This window comes from Rhipicephalus microplus, chromosome 9, assembly GCF_043290135.1.
Source record: "Rhipicephalus microplus isolate Deutch F79 chromosome 9, USDA_Rmic, whole genome shotgun sequence".
NCBI classification, from domain to species: Eukaryota; Metazoa; Arthropoda; class Arachnida; order Ixodida; family Ixodidae; genus Rhipicephalus; species Rhipicephalus microplus.
In genome coordinates this window covers 82033276-82060170 of record NC_134708.1, presented here as the reverse complement: position 1 = coordinate 82060170, position 26895 = coordinate 82033276, and the positions used below count along the sequence as shown (strand labels likewise).

General features: G+C 43.6%; 1 protein-coding gene across 1 annotated transcript in view; it reads right to left on the bottom strand.

The window, feature by feature from the left end:
* LOC142771949 (salivary peroxidase/catechol oxidase-like) overlaps positions 1–26490 on the bottom strand; it is a 97625-nt gene extending 71135 nt beyond the window's left edge. Inside the window, exon 1 of the mRNA XM_075873955.1 lies at positions 26399–26490. Within this exon, the coding sequence (XP_075730070.1) occupies positions 26399–26406 (8 nt within the window). The 5' untranslated portion in view covers positions 26407–26490. The remainder of the gene's footprint in view (positions 1–26398) is intronic.
* Between the last annotated feature and the right edge of the window lie 405 nt (positions 26491–26895).

Here is a 26895-nt window from a genome sequence, read left to right as displayed (position 1 = left end):
AGTTCAAATTGAATGTTTGTAGTATTCGCATCGCCACGGAACTAGGTATGTTTGCAATTAACAGGCTAAGCTTACTCTGATGCAGCTTCTGTGCACGCATGCTGCGCCGCAGGACAAGCTTGGCGCACATACGCTAAGCATGGGTGAACTCTTCCAATGGGTCGCACCACTCTGAGGGCACTTAGTGCTCTTTTTATATTTACTTGAAATGCACGCTTGCGCGTCGTATAATATACACGTGAACGATCGTAGACAACACTAGCGCAATGTACCCGTGCCACAAAGATGGAGAGTAGTTGACTAATTGCAGCATTGTAATTGACAGTTGTTACTGTCACGTTACAATGCCCTGATAATCGCACATTGGTATGCTCACACAAAATTTAAGACTTGAAATAAAAGCAAGCGTCCTTCATACTTTGTCGGTAAAAAAATCAAAGCCCCCGGTTTTTGCTGATTGGCAGAGTGTTATTTAAAAGAAGCTAATAGCACAGCAGGGGTGTTGCTAGGATTTATGCGTGCAAGGGAACAGAAAGAGGAAAAAAGGGGGCCTGGCGCAATTTGTATGTAAATTTTTGCCTGTAGTTGCATACGTGCGGATCCGAATCGCAAGCTTTCTTTTTTTCTTTTGCGAAATGGGCCAAATCCTGACCCGAAAGTAGCTCAAATGACACTCAATTGGCTCATACATACGTTCACGTTTCCTCTAAAACAGTAATATTAAAACAATATAAATATTACTGTTCTAGAAGAACCTTGATACTGTGTATATGTCAAGGCAGCGTTAGTTGAGCTTGTTTCGGTTCTAGATTTGCCCCATTTTGAATTAAAAAATATCTCCTCAAACGAACATAAAGAAGGGTGGGAGATGTGTCAAATATGGAACAACCTCCTTGCCACCCTTCCCTAACTTTTTATTTATATCTATGTTCCGCAAGTAACAAATTTTAACTCCAATATGTCGAAACAACGCCGCAATAACGCCTCACCCGGGAAAAGAAAAATGTACTTTACGAAGGCTACGATTGCCGCCTGCACACGTCAGTGGCAAAAAAAAAAAAGACTTTGAAGCTCTGCTAGCAAATAAATATGTTGTCAAGCATGAAATATTACACTATATCTTGGAGGCTTGACATAGCTTGAAAATTATATCATAAAACGGTACTGCCTAGTGTTTCGGTTTCGGTTTTGAGGTCTCGGGGCAACTGCGCATCGTCATCGCCAACAGGCAGACTTTGAATTGGGTGGTAACATGTCGTGTGCGTGTTTGCTGCAGGCTGACGGTGGTTTATTATTTTACTATTCACTTGCTTTGTCAGGGACGCGTACTTATACGGCTTGCTCAGTTTAACTTGTGCTTACAGTAGATACAGTACGTGTCACAGCAATCTGTGGCGTGTCGGCTAGTACAGAACAACTTCGGTGCGGCGGAGTGTGTGTCCTCTGTCAACGGCTTTCGTTGAAGCTTGTGCCCGCCGCAAGCAGTGTTTCCGATCAAGCAATCAACGGACTGTACGCTGGGAGCTACATGGAGAACGCTTTTGGATTTCGTGCTATTGCTGAAAAGGTAAGCTTTCGTGTATGCGAACAACGAAGTGCAGAAGTGCGTGCCTGCCTGCCAACTCCCGATTTGCCCGCGATACTCGTAATTGCAGGAAGCGACCGTCTCATGGCGTCGGTAGCTTCGTGACCTTCGCTCGCTGTGTGCTTATCAGCTGCGATGTCGCAACAGTCGCAGTGTTCGTGAACCTCGCTTTGGGGCATGGTTAAAGAAAACGGGGGATGTGCCCCGCGCAGATAAACTTTACGGCATTCGGCAGCGGGTGAGAAAACAAAGAGGGGGGGGGGGGCTGAGCGAGCTGAGGTGGGCGAAAGAAATAACATAATAATAATAATAATAAAAACGAAGCAGATACGGGGTAAAAGAGGAGCCAGTTGTCAGTTAGCGGGACTGCAGTGGACAAATGGGGCGCGTTTATTACGCGGGAGAAAAAAAAATCCAGATTTCAATGACTGAAGATAGGGGTGCGTTTTAATGCGAGTAAATACGCTATTTAAAGCAACAATTGAAAAATACTTAAACTTTGTATCAGTACCCCTTTGATGCCTGCGCTTTGCAGCGGCGTGACGTGTTTTGTTAAAAATCGTGCAGCTAACCAAAAAATTTATATGTACCTTGTTTAATCACTGATTCGCGCTTTTTATGCCTTGCTAGGTTTGTTTATATTTATACTAGTATATCGTAAATAATCAGGATATAGAAATATTGATCTGCTTTAATAAGGGATTGAACAGCCACACTCAATTGCACACATCTTTTTGCATTTTTGCACCATTGTACTGCGGCACATAGAATATTGTAGAATAGAATATTTCTGTATATTTTGGTGTAAGGTTTTGCGATGTGGTTTCATATGAAAGCTTAGCCAAAGTGTACCAATAAACACGCACACAAAACTTTCAGTTAGACTGATACAGCACAGATGATAATGGTGTAGGCATAGTTAGCCACTAAAGAACACGCTCGCGAAAAACAAAATGAGGATGGCGACACAGGTGGCTGTAAATGAAAGCAGGCAGACCTAACAGCTCTTGTCTGTTTCAGGCATTTTTTTTGTGCAGGTTTCATCCTTACGAATGTAAGGACACTGATCCAACTAATAAGCCCTCCATGCATATATTCCTGTTAGCTACTTCTCCAATATGTCGTGCATTTTTTAAATTACACATATTTATGGTCCAACAGTTCAGAGCTTATTGAGCATATATTTTACTTACTTGTGATACATTATCTGTTGCATGGTTTTTTTTATAAATTAAAAAAAATTCAACTGGGAATGAGCTGCTTATGCATGCACTCGAAGAATAGGGTTAGCACGTCTTATTTATTCTTGAGAGTAGTCAGTTTTACTCGTGGCCTAAAGTAATCATTTTGTTGACCAATAAGCAACCTGTGAAAGACATAAAATTATCGAGTACACCAAATTTATGTAACTGGAGGAGAAATTTAGAGGTGAGCTTCCACAAATACACAGTGCTGTTTTTCCAGCAGCAGTTGTCATATTGTAAGTGCTGTTGATCCTTCCATATTGGGGCTTGCTCGATGTTTTACACTATTTTCACGCAGTAGATTGTACATCTGTGATGTGTACATGTCTGCACAAAGATCCTTCAAAGTAAATGATAAATATTGCTACTTTTCTGTCTGAATGGGTTTATATAATTTTTTGTATCAACCATTGTAGTGGCCTATTGGTTAGGGTATTCTAGCTTAGCAAGAAAACTTGGTATAAACGCTGAAATTTGAGCTTCCCAGTATATTTCAAGCTTCTTGGTAGGTGCATGATTCAAGAGAGAAGCACTTTTTCACCACCACCACGGTGGTGAAAAAACCATACTCAAACATGGCACTTGCATTCGTACACTAATATGCACAGATGCTTGTAAACGTAAAAGTGAATAGTGGTAAAGCTGAAAGTGGAGAAGCTGGAGCTTTTTATTATATGACACATCATAATGAGGTTCTGATTGTTCCCAGTATTTTTTAAATGCTTAGTTGAATGTTGTGCATCTCTTACATGCAGAATGTTGAAAGGAAAGCACACTACGTCTTCTACGATGGACTGGGTGCTGACAAGGCAGTGCACTCTTCATCACAACCTGAAAGCAGCTGTTCCGGGCTCACGACCTCACTCAAAGGGTCGCAGCAGTGGTGGACGCTACTCATAGGGTGCACCAAATATCTTGTACATTTTAGGAACATTTTTCTGATGGGAAAGGCTTCATCTCAAGCTATGTGTCCTATATACCGATTTATATTTTCAATATAAGTATCAGTCCGCCATCACATCAACAGCAGTGCGTGTAGAAAACTGTGTACAATGCATAATGTTACAGTTGTATGAAAAACTGGAGATGGCCTAGATGTCGCCAGCTTAAAAGGTTGATCCACTAATGGGTCAATCCACGCCAAACATCCCAGCTATTTTAGCGACCATCTCAAATGTATTAAAAAAATTGTGATGGTTTACTGCATTGAAAACAGTGAAACAGTAAAATAATTTCAAAATAAAAAAAATTTTTGGTCACGTAGTTGCCTTCTGAACTTACTGGAATATCGTTTCAGTGTGGTTTGTGGGAAGGTAGTTTAAAAGTACTGCTCATTGCTTCGATACCAAAATTTGTCTACATGTTAAGTACAAGTTCATGTGTAAAGTGTTTGAAGCGCAGTAATATTAGTGCAATTTCACTGGCACATACGCCTCCAAGGCTAACAATGTGCTTGATACGACTGATTGGTGCTGTAAGGTAGACAAAGAAAGTGCCTAACAGCGCAAAGGACAAGAAGGGAAAGAAGAAACGAGAACAGAGCCCTGAACAAACAATCAAAGTTTATTGAAAACCAACTGAACTATATAGAAAACAGAATCTACGCATAACCACGCACCATAAGCAGAATCGTACATACATGCACCATACAGCCTACCTTATCAACAACCGGTCATGTAAATGGACCCAAGATAACTAACTTCACAGCAGTTAAGAAAAATTGAGGGTACGCTAACACAGGAAGCACCAAGTTGTTGAATATAGAAAGCTTTACTAATCTCGTGCTCGCGCCGATCTTTCTATCCCCCGTGATCAAACACTTGTCGAGAATTGGCTGACAACAAGACTTATTATAATGGTCTGCCAAGTGGCTGGGGAGGAAACCTTTTAGAGAGTTAGCGTACCCCCTCAACCGATCATTCATGCATCGCCCTGTTTGGCCAATGTAACCATGCCCAAAAGTAAAAAAATATCTTGTAGAGAATCGCTAAAACACATTCAAGATGGCACGTAGCGTGTTTCTTAGTGCATTCTTCTTTCTTAGGTCCTTCGCTGTTGACCCTGTGACATAGCCCAGCGAGTTTATCGCGTGCGCAGAACACAACTCTTACACCTATTTTGCCAGTGACCTTCTTTAGCCTTTGGAAAACTTCGTGTATGTAGGGAATAACAGCCTTGCTAGAATGAGGCTTGTTGAGTTAGCTGTTGCTTTGTCTCTTATCAACCACTCTTAGTGACGTTAGGAGAGTCTCGGCAATGGAAGTTAGCTCGGGATTAGAAAAGCCTCCTTGTTGAAGGCAGTGAACTTGGAGCGAGAAACTGCACTCTATCTGGCGGTGACAAGAGCCAGTGAAAATTGCCTTCAGGCAGGAAAAAGCGATGCTTCACTTGACCAGCTTAGAATGGGCGGACGTAAAAAGGAGGTTCTTTCTTGAGAATGACTCGTACCGCCAACATACATGATGAACAAAAAAAAGCATATCTAATTCTAGACATCGTAGCTTGTCGTCAGAAATAAACTCCGACGTTATTTCTAGTTTCTTCATTTCACACCCAAAAACGTCAAATATCTCATCGGTGGTTCGCCGAGGGTCAGATTGATCGATGCAGTAAAGCACTAAAAAGTCGTCAACGTAGTCGAACACTTTAACTGTACTCGTGTGATCAAAGTTAGCCATGAGACTTCTTTCATACCGCGCGAGTAAAAAGTCACAAAGAACCGGTGCTAAACTTGAGCCATTGCACACATCTGCACCGGTGAGATATTTGACATTTTTTGGCGTGAAATAATGCAACTGGAATTAAAGTCGGAGTTCGATTCATGACGACAAGTTACGATGCCTTGACTTGGAAATGGTTTTTTGGTTGACCATGTATATTGGCGGTACGAACCTTTCTCAAGGAAAAGCCTTCTTTTTACGTCCACTAATTCTAAGCTAGTGAAGTGAAGCATCGCTTTTTCCTGCCCAAAGGCAATTGTAACTGACTCTTGTCACCGCCAGATAGAGTGCAGTTTCTCGTTCTAAGTTCACTGCCTTCAACAAGCAGGCTTTTCTAATCCCCTGCTAACTTCTATTGCCGAGACTCTCCTAACGTCACTAAGATTGCCTGATGAGACACAAAGCAAGAGCTAACTCAACAAGCCTCATTCTAGCAAGGCTGTTATTCCCTACGTACACGAAGTTTCCCATAGGCTAAAGAAGGTCGCTGGAAAAATAGGTGTAAGAGTTGCGTTGTGCGCACGCGACAAGCTCTCTGGCCTATGTCGCAGGGTCAACAGCGAAGGACCTGAGAAAAAGCATGCACTAAGAAACACGCTATGCACCATGTTGAATGTGTTTTAGCTATTCTCTACAAGATATTATTTACCTGTGGACATCGGCCAAACAGGGCGATGCATGAATGATCGGTTGAGGGAGCACGCTAACTCTCTAAAAGGTTTCCTTCCCAGCCACTTGGTAGACCATTGTAATAAGCCTTGTTGACAGCCAATTCTTGACAAGTGTTTGATTACGGAAGATATAAAAATCGGCGCGAGCACGAGATTAGTGAAGCTTTTTATATTCAAGAACTTGGCGCTTCCTGTCTTAGCGCACCCTCAATTTTTTTAACTGCTGTGAAGTTAGTTATCTAGGGTCCCCTTATATGACCGGTTGTCGATAAGGTAGGCCGTATGGTGCATGTATGTGCAATTCTGCTTATAATGCATGGTTATGCGCAGCTTCTGTTTCTGTATATTGCAGTTGGTTTGCAATAAGCTTTGGTTGTTTGTTCAGGGCTCTGTTCTCGTCTCATCTTTTCTTTCTTGTCATTTGCGCTGTTAAGCACTTTCTTCGTCTACTACGCCTACAAGAACTTAGCCAACATGTGTTATGAATGTCTGACTAATGAATACTAACTACACAAAAGGTATATTTTGAGGAAATAATATTATGAGACTTCTTAAGCCGCTAAACATTACGAGAAAAAGTTACGAGTTTCGCAGAATCGTCATTTTCGTTTATATTGAGACCCGATTTGCACTGTGGAGTGGTCCAAATAAATATGACCTTCAAACCTGAATCGAAAGGAAAAAAAAGGTATTTTCATGTGCCAATTGTTATCATTACATTTTTTTGTTTTAAGGAAGAACATAAGTTTTGAACTTTCCCATTGATGAAAATAGGAAATTTCAAGGTGGCAGCTGTCGTATGACGAACTGGGAAGATAGGCACCAATGGGAATGCTTAAAAAATATTTTCTTCCTTAAAACAAAAAATTCAATGACAGTATATGAAAAGAAGTGTTCATTTGCTTTCAATTTATGTATAAAGGTAATTTTTAGTTAAGCCACCACATGGCATAAATCGCATCTGAATATATCAAAAACTACGATTTTGTAGAATTTATGATTTTTTCTCATAAAGTTTACCAGCTTGATAAGTCTCAAATATTTTTTTCTCAAAATATATTTTGCGTGGAGCAGGTATTCACTACACAGATATTCATACAAACTGCAGTATTGCAATAAAGAAATCGCAAACATAGCACATTTTGGATAAATTCTAAGGAGCATATGTGCCAGTATAGTTGCAATGATATTACTGAGCTGCAAACACCTTGCACAAAAACCTTTACTCAACATGTAGACCAAGTTTGGTATAGAACGGACTTTTAAAATAAATTTTTTCACAGACACCCAAACGACATCCCGGAAAGTTCCGACGGCAACCTTGCGACCAAACATTTTTTCTCTCCGAAATATTCTACCGTTTCACTGCTTTCAATACAGCTAATCAGCACAATATTTTTCGAATGCATTTGAGATGGTCGCCAAAACGGCTGGGCAATTAGCATGAAATCACCCTAACAGTGTGTCATGAACACAGAAAAAGGTCCTATGCTTATTAAGCCCTTTATTTACCAAAAAATATACTGAAAGTGCCTCCCCTGAGGCACTGTATAGTGCCGCTTTTTTCACAGTTCTAAGGGAACTAACTGCACGTGCTATTGTTGTTTACATGTGCAGCAGTAGCATCAATATGTAGTAGAACTTGCTGTTGGGATAGTTGGTGCATGTTTGCATTAAATATTAGTCAATTTTGCGCCAAAATGACGACCACACATACGAAGAAAACACATAAACGGATTGGGCACTCATTTGCAATTGTTGATTTCTTGAGAAAATAGGCTGATATAAACCCACTTTTTGTCAACGCTTGTGCAACCTACTCGGGCCGTCCCTTACCTAATCACGCTATAGGACACATGATCGCTAGATACCGTGCTTCCAGCTCATACTTGATGAGTGAAGTTTTGCTAACGTAATTGATACCCCTTTTCTTTTGTGAAAGCCCATCAAAATGGCTCTTGGTGTGAATCCACATGAAGTGACATGTGCTCTTGAACGAGCACTGTCGTTATTCTTTGCCGTAAGGGCGTGTTCCCTCGGTCGATCATTGACGCAGCGCCTCGTCGTCTGGCTAACATGTGTCTTTCTGCACGATAGGGGTATTTTGTAAACCACTTCAGTGGCAGACTTCGTGAATGGCCACGCATGCTTCTTTTTACAGCCTTTCAGCTGCTCAGCATGATTTTCAGGGATGCACCGGCGCAATTTTGCTAGTTTATTAGGGGCACGAACACAATCAGTACTTCATGCCGGCTCGCCACCTTTTTAAGGTTGTACGTATGAATATATAGTATATTATGAATATAAGGTACAAACAGCTGCTAGTGAGCACCCGTCCTGTTCATGGTTTTGACGTGAAATTAACTATTCAATTCAGGCATTCATGTCTATTCACAGCACATGTTTAATGTCTGTAGCAAAATATTACATGATATTTTCGTATTCATATTTGCATGTTCAAGAGAACAGCAGCCGTGCCAATTGTGTCAATTGGATACAATTTCCTAATTTTGCACAAAACTATTATGAAATGCCCAACCAGCCTCAATTATTTCTCAGTATTGTTAATTTTATCAAGAAACATAAGATCCATTATTCAACTTAAGTTTGCGCATCACCATCAAATTGATTGATGTGTGCAGTTTAATGTCCTAAAGCCACCATTTGATTATGAGACGCTTTAGGGGAGGGCTCCAGAAATTTTGGCCGCCTGGGGTTCTTGTGCACCCAAATCTAAGGAAATGGGCCTACAGCATTTCCGCCTGCATGAAAAATGCAGCTGAGTACTTTGGCGACTAAACCATCGAGGCGGGGTCATCATCATCCAATCTAACACAGATGTGCCAACCGTAATTATAACTTTTAATTGACTATATTCTAACCTCACAGCAAAAGAAAAGAGTAGAATGGTTTAAAAGAAAGTTCTACCCCCCCCCCCCTTTTTATGACGTCCATAACGCTTTTTAAGTCACTTTTGCCAGAATACGCTTTCGCTCTGCGGAAAAGTGCTTTTTGATTTACAAGACACAAAATATTTTTGTCCCTATATTACTCTGCCATGCAGATGCCATTCAATAACGAGTACTAGTATAAGTGCTGGCCGTCTTTCAGAGTGATTTATGAGGTTTTTGCAGCCTTAAGCGACGATAAAGAAAATCGTATGCCACTTTTTTTCTTTTCGCCACCCCCTTGAGCTCCTCCTTTACGAATATATGGAATTTCTGGGTCGCCTGTCAAACAGTTGGACAAGCTCACCAAATGCTACTGCGAGTTTTACACCCGTATTTTAGAACGTCCCTTCACTAAATGCTTCACCTTGACTTGAGAAAATTGATTCCAGCGCAGTCTCTAGGCAGAGCAAGTCACTCAATATCAGGGTTAATCTGCTGCGATTCTCAAGAAACGCAGCGTCATATTTAGACAAGCGGTGGCGCTGTGCTCAGCTAGTACAAGTGAAGGATGAGATTCGAGTCGAGGAGCATTCCTATATAGGGAGGATAGCACTGTTTGCACTGTGGAACAGTTCAAGAGTGCTTTTGTTGAAATAGCTGCACTCTCGTGTATTTTGAACGAATTAGCGTATGTCAAATAATTTCTACATATACTTTTTTGTGTGTGTGATTCAGTATAATTTGTTGTACTACTGTAAATTTGGAGCCCCACCGCGGTGGTCTAGGGGCTATGGTACTCGGCTGCTGACCCCCAGGTCGTGGGATCGAATCATGGCTGCGGTGTCTGCAATTCCGATGGAGGCAGAAACGCATTAGGCCCGTGTGCTCAGATTTGGGTGCACGTTAAAGAACCCCAGGTGTTTGAAATTTCCGGAGCCCTCCACTACGACGTTTCTCATAACCATATGGTGGTTTGGGGACGTTGAACTGCACATATCAATCAATGCTGTAAATTTGAAATTTCAAGCTCAAAAATGGTGTGTTTGTTTTTCCTGAAACCTGCTCCAAATTGAGATTTTTCTCCCTAGAAAAGCAAGATATGATGCTCCAAAATATTGCTCCAGATGATAGCTTGGCTGCTCCACCTCTGCTAGCTGTAAGTGGTTACTCTTTCACCCTGCCTTTTAGTCGCCATTTTATGTTCTTTGATGTTGCATTGTTTCAGGGGGACATATTATGTGATGTGCTTGATATTTTACATCTTTAAATCAATTATTCTGCATGGTTAGTGTCTAGTGACACTGTTAAGCTATTGTAATTTTGCCTATTGTTTTCACTCCTGTATTATTGTTTCCCCAGTATTCTGAATGTCTGAACACACAAGGGTTATTGTAAATGAAAATGCCATTTTAAGACTGTTTTGTCATTACATTCATTAGAATACCACTAGCCTTGCATAATATGCATAAGGCATGCCACAACACATGCAAACTGTGGCGTATCATTGTGGTAATTGTAGTGTGCATTGATATATTATTTCAGTATATTGGAGAAACAAGGCATGCTGCATTGCACTACTCTTCCTGCTGTTTGTATGCTTCGCTGCACTGTGCTTTTGTGCTGCATTGAAGCATGTTAAAATTAGTTCTTCATTTTTAAGTGCAAATAAAGGCTCTTTTGTTGTACTTTGATATGCATGCATTGGTCGTTAGAGCTCCATGCCGTACCATTGACGTATGATTTCCGGTCTTTTGTAGCAAATGGCTTTCTGCTTTGCACAATTGAAAAAGGCTTTTGATTAAGGTACAATTTGTCTCTGAATCCTGTATGTTCTCTGTGCCTAATAAAATAAAGCTTGATTTCGTTTTGTACAATGGCATGACTTTGTGAACGTTGTGTTATGTGTGGCAGCTCATTTTGAGTGATGCCTTTGCATTAAGCTAGGATTACGTGTTATATGCCGTGCTTCATATATGCACCATAAAAGCTGTGCTAAGGCCAGGATTACCACACTGTGGCAGGAGCCACTACAATAGGACATCTGCACATGAAAGGTCTAGCTAAAGGGTAAGCTTTCACGTGCTTCCACAGGGGCTTACTAAAAAGGGGTAACTTTCGAATTATGGTATTTTTTTCATGGGTGTTGGGGCATTATTCAGCATGAACACCCCCACACCCTTTTTGTTGTTTGAGCAATTACACCCCTACAATACTTTTGTTTTTTAAGGGTGTTAGGGTGTCATAGCAATATTACACCCTTACGCCCTTAAGATTACTTGGGTACATTCGCTTTTACACCCTCACTCCCTTAAGGCCACTTGGGTGTACATTTGTCTTTCCACCCCAAAAAATGTTTGTGCCATAGGGTGTAAATTCGGAAATCCGCCCCACGATATAGGTGTAGCCCTGCTTGATACACCCATTTCGTGGGGTGTTGGGGTGTGAGTTATAGACACTATAAAACACCTATATGGGTGTAATTTGGTTTACAGTGTACGGCAACTAGTGATTTTCTATAGCGACAGCTGCCTTCTGTCATTTGCTCGTTGTGCTGTTGAACGACGATGAGTGAACTGTCATCAAGCGACTCCGGCAATGGTTTCGGCCGCATAAAGTGCCCAGAGTGGAAAACCAGAGAAATGTGTTGACTCGTCATGATAATTTTCATTGCGGTTGGACTGGCTTGCAGATTCTGGGCAATGAAAACCTGAATTTCGAACTAAAATGTTTGTGTTTCCTGGCTTCGGTGTAGCTTTAATGCTGCTTGCCGAGGAAACGAAAAACGTTTTTTTTTTTTGCGTTGACACAGAATTGTGTCTGTACTACTCTATAAATTGCCAAAACTGCTGATGGGTCAAATTGACGATTCACGAAGCCTTGTACAATCGCCACTGTCAAACTGCACTGGCAAGCTGATAAGACAACGCGCGAAATGTCAGAAGCCATCGACGAAAGTGTACGATCATGCATCAGCACACCATCCACAGAACTAAGGAAAAAAAATAGATTCATGCACACAAACAATCAATCTGGTAATTCGTGAGCAACGTATTCGTTATCAACTGCTTATACGAAAGGAAAGTTGCAATAAACATTTATTCGTCAGTTCAGCGGTATGTCTCTGTGTACTAGCTTAAACAGTTCACTGGAGCCCTCTCGCTATGCGAAACCAACGAGCTCAGACAAACACACTTCGATCTCGAAACTTACGGCTGCACCCATTCGCCATCTCTGAAGACTGCGAGGGTGATGTCTACTCTTCATACACTCTGTCGCATCTTCAACTTCACGCGTTTAAAAACGTTAAGGGCTTAAAAAGTAGTTCATAAAAACAGAGAGAGAGCTTATTGCTCCTTTGGCCACGCCTGAGCAAAATGCTACACACCCTGAGCATTGAATGCATGAATGTCTAGCTCGTCTCGCTGTCCAATGAAGACTAAGATCAGCTAGCGTTGATTGCGCCGTGCTTGGCTACCATCACTGCCGCCGCTCACACTCGTGGAGGCTTCGGGCATTGGTTGCCGAAAGAGGGCAGCTTGAAATCTATCACTCCACTCGCGAACGTCAGCAAAGTGAAGCTCTGACGAGTATATATATAGTCAACTTCATCCTGTCACGCTCACCAGTTCACGATGGGTGCTTATAGGCGGACGTTAGCCCGTTTCCGGCGGGTAATATGATACATGGTCTACAAATTTGTCAAATTCGCCCATCATAACTGCTAAGCACTCAATATTACATTGCAAACAAGAAAATAAATATATTACTTTGGACTATTTTCACCAATTATTAGTATTTAGATATCTATTCTGCTGTCAGGGATGTACCGTTTTGTATAAAAAGTAGTCCATGTTAGGCTCCAAATTCATGACCAAATGGTTTTTGGTTGAATTCATTTCGGGCACGGAAATATTACACTTTTCACATTGCTCCTGGAACGTGGCAAGTCAAACAGCATATTGAACATCATAGGGCCTTCAGCAGGGTGCTTGTTGCATTCATACAATGCACACTGAAGTATTATGTCCTTAGACATGATGACTATGCAGAAGGCTCAATTAATGTCATGCGCGTTGTATTTTATTTTTTTTTGTTGGCCGGTAGTCCAAATAAAGGGGAAAATCAAGTTGAGCTCACTGATGAAGACATTGAGTCTCGTAAGGTTAGTCACGCTTGCAGACGTTCTTTGCGTTGAGAAAAGGGCGACCAATAACAACGTTCGATAGCAGAAGTCATGAAAGGTGTGATCATAGGCAGGTAAGAAGAAAAGTGATAGCGAACACCTGAAAACAAAATCCGAAACAAATGACACTGTCATTTATGTATAGGTCTGCAGTATACCAAAAGCCAGCCGTAAGGCTACAGCATAAACACTAACGCGGCGTACAAGTCAATGACGTGGAGGTGTTCTCACTGTGCTGGTCCGTGCATGATGGCTTCGGCTGACAGGTGCTGCGAAGTTTGGTTCACCACCTGTTGACTGTGGCTGGTGGAGGCCGTGAGGGCGGCCTAGAAGGCGTGGGATCGCTGAGACGAAGGCGACACGGCCTGCACACGTCCTTGCGACAGGTCTGCCTAGTGGGCAGTCTAGACACATATATAGACGGCCGGAACGGAAGTTCACTGGGCGTTTTCAAGCAGCCACCATCGACGTCACCAGTCTGGGCTTCGGTAGTTGCAGAATGTCCAATAGCGTCGGACCTTGCTCCGGCTAGGCGGCACCCGATTGCCCGCCTATTGTGGTCTGACTATGGAACGTTGTGGAAACCTCAGCTGCTTCCGATCTCCGTGACTGCCTGCAATCGTCTCCTGTCTTCCCGTCACAATGCCGTCCGCTACACCTTTCTGGCCCCGCCATTCTTGCACAACAGGACTTTCCAGCACCACGTGTCCTCTTCTCATTGGTCCAAGTGCGTGAACACGTGAGCGAATCGCATCACGACACGTCGCCGACACTTTTTGCACATGTCGCTGTCTTCGTCATTACGAAAAAGGTTTTCGCGTCACATTCGCAGTTAACACTGTCTTAAAGGCGACGCCCCTGCTACGTTTTGCCATGTTCGAACGCCAGGATGCCACAATATATCACGCTCTGGAACTTTATTCACTCGGCGTGAATAAAAACATCCTTCGCTGACATGACACTGATAGGTAGTCGAGAACTCAAGCTCTTTAAGTTGGTGATTGGAGATAGATCATTCAGTAATATACAGTTTTTTTTTCGCTGCAGATATGGAGTAGCCGAGACAATATGGACAATCGAAGTGGACGATTGGGCCAGTTGGTGATACGCGATCTAAGTATACTACGCGGCAGAAAACACGGACAGTTGATAGTACGCGCTTGTCCATGTCTTTTTTCCCGTCCGTGTTTTCAACCGCGCAGTATATATAGAGCGATGTGGACTTCTACCTCTCCGCAGCAAAACTGTTAAAACAGAACAGAACAAAGCAGAACGGAACAGATGACTTTTGTGATCGTATGAATTCTTGCAATAAACAACAAAATAACAACAAAGTGGGAGTGACTATGACTTAACAGCGTGCAATACGCCGCATAGGGCAGCGCATGCGGGTTTCAAGGGTTGGGGGAAGGCGGAAGGAGTGAGAACATTTGGACATCTGCATGACAGCATTTCGTGTAGATAGCTCACAGCTACAGGTTCATAAAAAAGACGTTACATAAGTCAATAACATGACGCTCGGCGAGAGCAAATTGCTGTCGTAAAAAGACTTCTTCTTCGAAGTAACAGTATGCAGTGTTACTTCAGACTTAGCTCGGATTGATTAACCCCCGTATTCACAATCGATCCTCGACTCGACTTTCACCCTTCACTTGACAAAGTTGCGCACTACGCCGCTGCTTGGCTGAAATTAACGCTGTGCTGCTCCAGAATCGCACCACATTATTGCTTATATGCAGTGACTGGCCGTGCCTAGAGAGGGTGCTTCCGTCGACTTTCTCAAGTGCAGGTGAAGCGTTGAGTGAAGGGACGTTCTAGAATACGGGGGTTAGCGTATAAGTTCAAAGGAAAACATTCTTCCGCGTATACTTTTGTGTTGGCGGCTAAAGCTCGGTGAGGGCAGGTTAATCGAGACAAGAATGTAAACGTTCTAAGAGATGAGACAGAGACAGCCGTCATTCGCTAAGCCGGCTGTTCTTTATCTCCCCTTCTTCCTCCGCCTCGCTCTAACTGCCCTCGAGTACGGGCCCAGGTGCCGCCTTTCGCCATCACAACGTAGGGAGCCTTCATGTGCACGCCACCTCGGGATGGACATGAAGGCTCCCTATCACAACGTATTGAAGAGAACACACAAGGCGTTATAACTCGCGAAAACACTCAGGTCCAATAAAAGGGGCACAAAATAATAAAAAAAAACAATGCTGTGAAATTCGGTCGTGAAGTAACCACCCCTAATAATCGCTGTTAGTTCAGAAGTTGGTGCATGTCTACCTAAGAATGAAATCAGACGCACGTACGGGTCCTTTGAATTCATCGTTTCTGCTGTGTACATCTGGGTCCGTGGTTTTCATCTTAGGTATACACGTAACCAAACGAAAATATCTTATTATTACTATGACCTAAATAAATAAATAAACAAATACATAAATAAAGAAATAAATAATAAATAACTGATTTGAAATGCCTGCAGAGTTCTGCGTCGCATGTGTTGTGTGCATTGAGTGAATCATTTTCACATTCGAATGGAATCTGCATATACAGTGAACACTTGGTTGTACCAATGCCGGTTTAACGAATATTTCAGTATCGCGAACTTTTAGAAAATCCCCGGTGGTCTTATTTCTAGGCATGCTGCGCAAAAATATTCCACGTAAACGAACCTCTGAATAGTGATTACTTCAGTTGAATGAACTCGATCTGCGGACCCAGGCCCATTTTTTTTTTCAGATCAATTCTACGAGCTTTTTCGCTCTGCAACGCTGGAGCAGCCGATCCGTGTCGCCTCAGATCGCCCACGCATAGCCGGCAGTGCAACATCGCTCGTGCATGCAGCGCCACCGAGGCAAAGCGGCCTTGCGGGAGACCAAAAGGAGCCACGTGCACGTGTTTACCTGCGCGGAACTATCAGATTTGTAAATTGCTTTCAGTGTTCGTCCGTAACCGAAAAAAGAAGATTGCGGCAAAGAAGTTGTTATGGCTGAGGCAGGTTCAAATTTTTTATCTGTAGAAGACGGTTGCAGGATATATAAGAAATATTGAAACTTCGAGTCACAACAAGCCATGCCTGAAACAGCGCATCGAAACATATGCCCCAACGACAGCTTTGTCTCTTGTTGCGCATTAAGGGAGCGGAATTGAAATAATTTTGAAAGTAATTTTGTAATTTCCATTTGGCTCCCTTAACAGCGTGCAATAAAATTACAGAATTACTTTCAAAATGATTTCCATTTCACACGGCTAACTTGATTTCTGTGGTGCCCAATTCTGGTCCATCTTGGAGAGAATATTCAATTTAGTGAAACTTCATTTAGGCGGACTATTTCTTTCGGTACCTTGAAATTTACCCATTTGAGAGTTCGCTCTATTTGAATGAGGTTCAAGTCTTGTTGACCTCAATTCACTTCATATTTGTCGTTTGTGAGAAACTCGCCACTCTTTTTATATGCTCCTATCCGTACACCAACTGTAGCCAGAAATGTTTTCGGGTTGTGGGGTGCAGGGTGCTTCAGCAAGGCTGTATGTACGGTCGTGCTTACGTCTTTATGTACGCGTGCATGTACTTGTAAAATTAAAAAAAAACGATGTATTTATAGGTGAGAGGTGATATCGCTCCCTCCTACTACGCTACTGGCTATTGTTGTTGTGGTGTTCCTTGATTCTTTGTTCGTAAACCATTCTTGTATATATCTGCATTCCCGTCCTTCCGTGTCCACGTGAAGTGCTTCACGTGAAGTGCTTCACGAAGAGTGGGCCGAGTCAACAAAGACACACATCTGTTTTGCCCAACTCGTGATCGTTTGCAAAATGCCCATCGATATGCAACGAAAAAGCCGATGCCATACAATGTCTGTCATAAGAAGCATGCCGCTCCGCTGCTGTCGAAATGTTGACACCCACGCTCTCGCTTCTCCTAAGCGTTAGTGCAACGGCGAAATGCCTTCATCTGGGTTTACCGCAAGGACGAGTACACAGTGAAGGTTGAGCTTGTCGACTATAACGGAGAACGTATTTACTGTAACAGGAGCCGTTGAAACGTGTTCTTCCACGTCACCCTAGCAGTTGAGTCTGAATGCGTTATAAGACAGTGCATAAAGAGATTGCGACAGCGCTCTGAATAAAGAGATTGGGCTAAGACACACAGGTTTCACGCATCACTTGATCGTTAATGAATTCTGTGTGGCGGGAGCTGGACGTATTATCGTCCAGTTGCTGTTGACCTCGGCTTTATTAATACGCTCTGCCTGTTATCATTACAATCCCGAACACCTCACCGAGCCCTTTTGCATACCACCCAAGCCCAAGCTGGCCTTGGCTGGTATGCGAGATCCCCGAACGTGGTTGCTAATCGCCCCACGCCCAATGCTATGAATTTCTCGCCTCGCCTTGCCAACAGTATACGGTTTTGAACGACGACATCGGACTATCATGAAACGCCAACGCCTGTCCTAATTTCCATCTTCATCAAGCCCGCATAATCCTTACGCTGACGTTAAGCAGCGGCCTTCAATCAGTTTGGGTGGGGGAAAGCAGTCGTTATAAATTTAATTTGATTTCGCCTAATGTAGAAATGTTTCGTTATAGCTGTAAATGAAATAAGCGGTGTAACTAAACGCTTAATAATATTGCGTCAAAGTCTCGGCACTGTTAAGTTATTAGGGCGTAACGAATTTCAGAATTAATCTGTCGAACTTGGGGGCAGTTCTTGCGAAGCGATGGTCGCGAAACTCGCTAGATCGAGTCTTGACCTTGAGAATGTCACGCAGTGCTTGTTCACTGATAGACCCGATTACTGTGCCTGCGGTACATGCTGCTCCGCTCGTTCGCAACTGTCGCTGTTTTGGGCGTGTTGGCATGACATGGTGAAGCAATTCTAAGCGCTCAAAAGGACGAGGATGAAAAAAATAAAATAAAACAGTGCCGGCGTGTCTGAACAGCGCTTGTCGCGTACGCAGTTTTTTTTTATAGTGAGTACTTCTACAACGTGAATGTTTCTCTCTCGCGTCAGCTACTGCACACGTACTTCGACTGTAATAATGTTAAGAAAGTGAACTGTCTGATCTTGTTCGATATGGAAGACTAACATCGACTGGACATACTTTCTAATTGGTAGTCTAAAATTTCTGAAAATGTATTTGTAACGTTTGTGCCGTGTACAATGTGTCATATGGCAATGTGTACACTTATAAAACCACTTTCTTTTTTTTTCGCTTTGTGATACGTGCGGCTTGCTTCCGTGTCAACTATGTATCAGTGAGTATAGATGATTTCAACTGTAACAACATTTTATGTATTAGCTAGCAAACTAATAGCCTTGCTACTACGAGAGCTCATATATCTTCATTTTTTTTTATCATTGCCCCGCCGCGGTGGTCTAGTGGCTAAGGTACTCGGCTGCTGACCCGCAGGTAGCGGGTTCGAATCCCGGCTGCGGCGGCTGCATTTCCGATGGAGGCGGAAATGTTGTAGGCCCGTGTGCTCAGATTTGGGTGCACGTTAAAGAACCCCAGGTGGTCGAAATTTCCGGAGCCCTCCACTACGGCGTCTCTCATAATCATATGGTGGTTTTGGGACGTTAAACCCCATATATCAATCATATTTTTTTATCATTGCTTGCTTTCCGTGAGATTTGCTTTTTAACTTTAACTGTCCTTGTTCGTTCCGATGCACTCGTAGACTATCGGGATATGTGTAGAGGGAATGACGACGATAGCGATATCGAACAGATTTCCGCTGATCTCTCGCGGAATGCATCACCCTATAGCTGTGCTTTTAAAGACCGTGGTTCCGTTATGTAGCACGAACAACCTCAAACGCGGCAAACGAGCAAGCGCATCACTATTAAGCTTGAGCAAATCTCAAAAGCATTTCTAGCTCGATAAACAGCGCGCTTCGCGAAGTCGCTGTAATTCGTGTCAAGGATAAAGGTCGTGGTACAAATTAAATAAGGGCTGCTTCTAGCCTCACTTCTTAGTGTTAGTTAGTCCGCTATTGTCAATGACATCTCAACATTGGGTCAAATAATCTTGCACTCGCAAAACAATGAACACTGAAAAAATTGCTTGAATATTGTAACAACCTGGAATAGAGTATACGCCAAGCATCCGCTCAGAATGCATAACATATACCAAGATAGGCATGTACTCGTTTCCAATGCAAACACGGCGTCCGTGACTTCAGGGGGTCATTGCGAGGCTGGAAACGTGCTGTTTGTTTTTCAAAGAAGATACACTCGTAATATGGCACTAAAAACTAAATATGTAAATATGTAAATATGTGGAAGCCTTGCCAGGGTCGTCACTGGAGGCTACTTTGTTTCAAGTTGGCTACTTTTCACCCCGTTTGACGATTAATATCACCAGGTTGCGTCATGCCTATTTCCTGCCTACCTTTAATCTTTTGGTTTTGCTTGTTCAAAATTTACTTATTTTGTGTCATTCAATAGTAAACACACTATTCATAAGACCGCTTCTGTTCTACTTGGCTGCAAATTCAGCGATAATATTAAATGACACGGCTACATTGTCGCCCATTAGCTTGAGCTCTGGCGCCTTTTTCAAGTCTGCGAAACGGCAAACCTGATGCCCCGCCTTTGCAGCCACTGCCAAGATAAGTCATCACCGTGTGTACACGGTCTCGACATCATGTGCAGGAGATGACACAAAAAAACGTGTCTTCAGAGCTAAGAATGCGATTTACTCCGCGGAACATCAAGAAGTCATCGGCGAGACGACGAAATCATTACTGCATGCTTCTTCGCGGCTGGGTTACAGTGGTTCGCATACTTTCGCGATATTCTTTGTTTTTGCGCAAAAGTAAATCTCTCGCGTGAGTGAGCCCCAAACCGAGAGAGATTTTCTTAATGAGTTTCTCTTTTTTTTCTTTGCTCCTTTGGATATGAAGAAGATGTTCTTGCCGAAAAAAGAAAGAAAGTGCCACGGACCATTTAACGTATCTTTTCTTCATTTCTTTTCGTTGTTCATTTCTGAGCGGTTACTCAAGTGGGAGAAGAAGAATAAGTGGAACAAAAACAAAAACAAAAGAGGAATATATAAGCAGGCGCTCGAATCTGGAATGTTATCAAGCATCATTTCGGTGGGGGCGAAATAGACAGAAGCCATACGAGCGATAAATGAAATACTAAAAAAACATGCATAAAGGCGGACTGCACTGGGAAGGCCACACGCAGCGATGCAAGAGAGGTATGCAGAATAGAGGTTTTATGACCCCGATCGCAGTTAAGCGCTCGTGCTGCCGGACGGCGGTGAGCTGATTTATGGCGGCGATGCGAGGGGAAGAGAGGACGAGTGTGGTGCGGCGGCGGCTTGGGAGAGGGTCATCATCGAGGGCAAAAAAGAAGCGAAAGTGGAGCCACTGTAGCGAAAGTGTCTTTGGCGGTGTATGCTCGCGTTATTCGGCGTGCGTGTCGCGTGGGGCCGAGACACTCTCGATTGCGCAGGCGCCACTTTCTCTCTCTCTCTCCTTTTCTTTCCGCTCAGCGGCGCCATTTTCGTTCCAACGACGCCGCGGCGCGTGGCTTCGTTGTGGTATGGTTCCGCCGGGTGACTTCTCGGCGGGCTGTAAGTATACCTAGCTTTGAGGAGTAATTTGCTCGGCGTATGGTCTCGTAGGTAGACGAAGCGGCGAGAGACATTTTTGACGTGCCTTCGGCGCGGGTGGCGATGCGTCCATGCAATTGTCTACCATGGTTTCAGCATGGTCCTGCTCATAAGTGCCCGCAGGGTTTCCCACTAGGGGTAACCATGTGGACGAATACTTTCAAAGCGTGTCCCACCCCCATCCTCATCCTAACACCCTTCAACCTAGACCCGTACGGTCAGTAGACAACGCGAAGACAAAGTATTGGCTGATGGCGAAGGTATTACGGAAAGGGCTGGAACTTCGTGGTATGCTTTCGTTTATAGCGTCATCCACTGCCTCTGGATGGAGGGCGTCCTACACAAGCCTCGGATGCGCGATGCAAAACAAACAAGTACTCTTCTATCTTCTACCAACACCTGTTACGTTGCAACCTGATATATATATATATATATATATATATATATATATATATATATATATATATATATATATATATATATATATATATATATATATATATATATATATATATATATATATATATATATAATAGTGTTGAAAGGGAGCGAACAAAAATTGCATCCGCTGGTACCCTTGAGGCCATCTTTCTTATTCAACTCACGTGAATGACATTTCATGTATCAGGCACTACTCTCACGAGTACATTCATTACTGTGCTGGAAGTCGCTGCTCGGTCGTCAAAACTTTCTCGGAGAGTATTCCGCCGCAGAGACAGAAAGATCGTTAGAGCATCCTGCGTCCGACACATGTATGGTGTGGTGGCTGCCTTTCAAAGTTTCCCGACATCACGCGAGAACGCCATTTGGGATTCACATTGACGAGAAAAAGTCATTTGCAACGGCTTGCGTCACCAGATTTGAATGCGTGCGACAAATCATGAGGTAGGATGCAACGTTTTGTTTTTCTTTTTATTCGATGACATAAGTATCATCAATATACACTATAAGCAGGAAGTAGAAGTCTGGTGTTCGAACGATTTGGAGTCATTAAGATGTACGACGAACACGTTGTCAAGACACGGAACAAGGCGATCGTATTCTTTAGAAGTGCGCCAGTGAGTAGTGATATGGAGGACTAATGGAAAACGGATCGATTCAGTGTGAAAGGTGAATACAATTGAAGATCGAATACCGTACGTATGGTTTAGAGTAACGTACGTGCGATCGTTTCACAATTGATAACATTAGGGAGTTATGAATAGCGTACGCAAAGCTTTGTGTTTGCGTTGGGTATGCGTCGTGCGCTCACCTATTGCGGGCTTCCATAAAATGACGAACGCTAACACCACACCAGCAACGCACACAGTTCGAAAGTTCCCCGTTGTGTTCGCATCCTGCTATTGATAATCTTAGATGGCGTATCAGTGACCGTTGGCAGAATCTTCGCGGGTGGATAATTATAGAAGAGTGGGAATAACTTGTACATCCGTTACAATGCCTCCTCACCCCTTCCCTCACATCTACCTCCTCACGAGCTCGAGTTATCTGTAGGAAATTTACTCTCGTGTATGTCAACGATATACCCACGGGGATTTGTATTACCTGACATTTGTGTCAATTTACTGTATATTTGAATGCAGCTGGCGCTTTTAAATCTTCGTAAGACTGTTAAAAAATATTCGGCTTTAGAAATAGCAGCAGTTGATTCGAAGACCAAATAGCGTAGTGTATCATTCGGTTCTAGATAATTATTTTGAAATTTACAAATAATCGATCACCCTTGACATTATTCACTGCCCGAAAGTTGAACTGGGTTCTATTCATTCAGCAATTCGTATCAAGGGGTGCATTTAAAATCTAAAAAAGATCACAGCATATCCATGGTGTGAATTATGATGAGTGGGGCGAAGCGCTGGAGGGTTTCATCGCTAAGCCATGAACATCCGGGAATATCACCCGCTACGTCATCAAAGACGTGAGAAACACTGCATATATTTGTACAGAAAATCTTATTAATCGTAAGTGCTAGCTAAACGTCAGTTACGTTCCCCCTTCATTATAACGGCTTTATGGTCGGCGAAGTGGGGGATCGGTGATGGGGCGTAGTGAGACGTTTGCTAGGACGAAGTAGTGGGCAGCTTGCAAAGGTGGAAATATATAGGCGGTCACGTACATACGGGATGGACAGACCCACGCCTTCAGGAGCTTCACCCCCTAAAAAAAGCAGCAATCCAGCCTTTTCTTTGCACATGGGCCAATTTTGGGGTCAAACACTTCTCAGAGAACTCATAATGAGCACCTTGAAAACGATACTGTACAGGCTCTTTCCTTCTAGTGGCAAACAAATTCATTGGATCGAGCAAAGGTTCACCTTAAATAAAACGTAAGGAGCCCATGGGACTGACCACTGTGTTTATGTGTGGACAGCAAACGTGCAGCAAATATTCCTGCATTCTTTACGGGTTCGCCGTCTATGTAACTTGAAATATACAAGTCTCATTTGAAAAAAAAAAAAAAAACACAATTGAGGTGGAAAGTAGCACATTCTTTTTTTCAAGTGTCGTTCTATCTACCACCGTTCCCAAGAGTACCGTAGTCATTGCAAATGTAACAAATACGAGTAGCCTAAAAGCCCGTGCTCTGTGCCTCTTATAGGGCCCGTGAGCTGCTATGTGAGGTGTTAACAGCGAAAAATAAAATATAAATAGAAGAGTAACGATCGAGGCTTGCGTGCTCAGATTGCGGTGAAACGTTGAAAAACCCCAATGCGGTCGCAATTTCTGAAGGCCTCCACAAAGGGCGTCCCTCATAATGATATTGTGGTTTCGGGACGTACAACTGCGACTCTTATTATGATTATACAAATAGACCATTTTACCTAAGACATTTGGGCGCTGTCGTCTTGGGCTGTTAAGCTGATATTCTTCGCCGTTACGTGATTTAACGCGAATTGTTAAGGTCACGAAACATCGTATGCTCTAACCTAACCGTGTTCATGCGTATGCGGCTACCGTAACACTGTTTATACTTAAAGATGCAAAACAAATAGCTGAAAGCCCGATACGGCGGCACTGAAACCCATTCGTAAAGCATTCTGTATTATTCAACGCTGTCAAGAGCGTAGTTACATCGTTCTGAAACGCTTGCCTAATGCCCACTGCACCGAACGAGGCTACGTCACCGCCAGAGGCCTCGCTTCTGTCTGGCTGCTCCATTCCAATCGCCATCCCGTTCACGCAGTCGGCGCAGGTTTTGCAGCCCATCTACTTTCATTGCGTGTAGCTGCCTTAACGGCATTTCTCTTTCTTCTGGACCTAACTTTCCTCCTCTCTTTGCTCCTGCTCCCTCTCCTCTTTGACAACCCTTGCGTCTCTCCGATTTCGCTAAGTCCAGAGAAGGTCATTTCGGTCTCTTATATATAGGGTAAGCCAGTGAGCACAGCAACGTTGCAATAAAAAAAATGTAAAGAAACAATGGAATCTCACCGACGCTTCTGAGACCTCATCATGCTGTGTAGTTAATGAACGTGCGTCTTCATTAGCCATGTTATGAGCAAGTGCGTGCGAAAACACCGACATAGACAGTCTGCCTGTGGCGATTTGCGTGATAACCTTGTGTGTGTTGGACTCTGCCCTCAGAGGTATTCCGTATATAAGAGATAGTATGAGAACTTACCACCGCTGATTATTAGTTTTTCTTTTCTCATTCTTCCAGCCTTTTCGGGCTTTCCTGTGCTTTTCAATAGCAATAGTATGATTAAAGTAGTGCCGGCTCTAATATATCCCAATTTCCCAAGTATGCTTAGATAAAAAGTACTGGGTTATTTATTTATCGACTTATTTATTGCATACCTGCATCGCCCCATTGGGCATTACAGCAGGGGCTTACATACAAAAATATACAAAGCAAAGACACTCCAAAGCGTGCGTTATCCAAAATGCTGTGTAATGTGCATGTTTTATGCTTTTTGTGCATTTCCTGGTTCGAATTTTCATCTTCCAACTAAACAGGGTGCCACAGCCACTGGAATGCTGTTTGAGCAGCTTACTTGTTTCAGTAAAAAAGAAAAAAAAATAGTAACGTTTCTTTACTACGTCGTTATAATAGCAAGCGAGACCGGCTTCCTATTGCACGGCGCTCGTCAAGACCATTAAGATGGTTAGGAGTACTTTCTCGCCGCGATGCTGTTTTAGATAGCCCTGAAAACCGGTGGGCGAAAGGGAGTCCGTGCTGCGTCGTGGGTCACCGAGGTCTCGAAGATGCGCTGACATCTCCGTACCGTCCCGTACCGCTACTCTAACATTGGCGTATCGGGGCTTAACTAGTTTCCGGAGGTTGCCCCCGAGTCATAACGCGCCATCGTCTTCGTCTGGGTTATCCGAAGCTGGTGACTCCGATTAGCGCGCCGATAAAGTGCTCAAGATATGTGCGTTTGCTTTAGTATAGTCTTGCGTTCTTTGTTTGTTGTTTTACTAGCCTCAGATAACATTCATACTCCTGCTGTAGATCTAAATAGGTGCTGCCGTGTATGCAAAACGATGAGAAATAAAAGGTATGTTACCGAAGGAGGCGAAACACACAAGACGACACTCCACGAGAGTCGTCGTTATGGGTTATTTTTGCGTTGAACGAAGTCCAACACGAAATAGTACTTATTATAAAGCACGTTGTCAACGTAACATCAAAGAAGGAGAATTACACGACAGCGAAAAAAAATTGTTTAGTTTGATTTACGTGCGCTACAAAAACCCCAAGTGAACAAATTATTTCAAAGTTCTTCGTTACAGGCGTGCCTTGTTATCATTTGTGTACTCAGGACATGTAAAACACTAGATTGTAAATTTTAACTGATGCCGAAAATGAGGCTGCTCTTTCTAAGAGAGGTCGGTCACGATGAATGAGGGGTTACGATGCACGGCTGCTGACCCAAAGGTCGCGCGTTCGATCCCGGCCATGGTGATCTCGCTAAGGTAGAGGTAGAAATGGTATAGGGCTCGTTTACAGTTTGCTGTCAGAGGACGTTCAAGAATTATGGAGGGTGGAAATTTCGAAAGTAGTTTCATTACGATCTTCATAATATTGTTATGGTTAAGGGACGCAGAACCGCAGATATTCAGTCAATTCCGAGGAGTAGTGGCGGTGGACATTCCTGCTTCCCTCGGAGTGCCGATTCAGAACTCCTTGTCCGTCGTTTGAAGGACACCACGGGTTTGAGTCTAACTTTATAGAGATCTGACCAAGTCTGGTCTACAATTCTATTAATATCTAGCAAACATTAAGTAACGGACACGGAGCACTAATGCGAAATATTCTCCATCTTCGAATCGGCTCAATTTGTCGAGCGATATCAAAGTTTCGAACACGCCACACAGCGAGGCAACAAAGAAGGCAGAGAAGAAAAAAAGAACAATTGCCGCGAGAATACATCTCTATGGGTGAGTCCAAGCTGGGCATCCAGGATTGCGGCACCGTGCTCGACACACGACGACGCACATAGCACGCACGCAGGCAGACGCACGCGCGGAACGAGCAGTTCCACACTCACTTGTTCATGGCAGCGGCGGATGAGAGACGTGGAGAGCCCAAGAGAGCTGCGGCGGATCACCGGCGGCCGGCGAAGCAGACTGGCACGGTGAGAGGCTGGAGGATGCACAGCGCCGCTGCTGACAGCCTTGACCCTGGCCTTCCACTCCGTCCCTCCGGATTTCAAGAGCCCGCTGGACTGAGAGGAGAAGAGCGGACCACCACCCCTTCCCGCCGCCTAGCGTAACCGTGAAACCCGGTGGCCATCGGCGTGGACGTCATCGACCGCTAGCGTCGACGCGCGCTCAGGACGTCCTCCTCGTCTGGTGCCCACGTCGTCGTCGCCCTCTCCCCGGCCGCCCTTGTCGGAAACGCTGTCTTCTCGCGCGAGGATTACCACTATTACGCGATCCCCGGAGTAGAAGGAGGAGAAGGAGAAATCGCCACTCGACGTGTTCTGCGAAGAGACATGCTCGTACGCACGGCAGATGCTTCGACGTTTATAACGGTGTTAGTTGG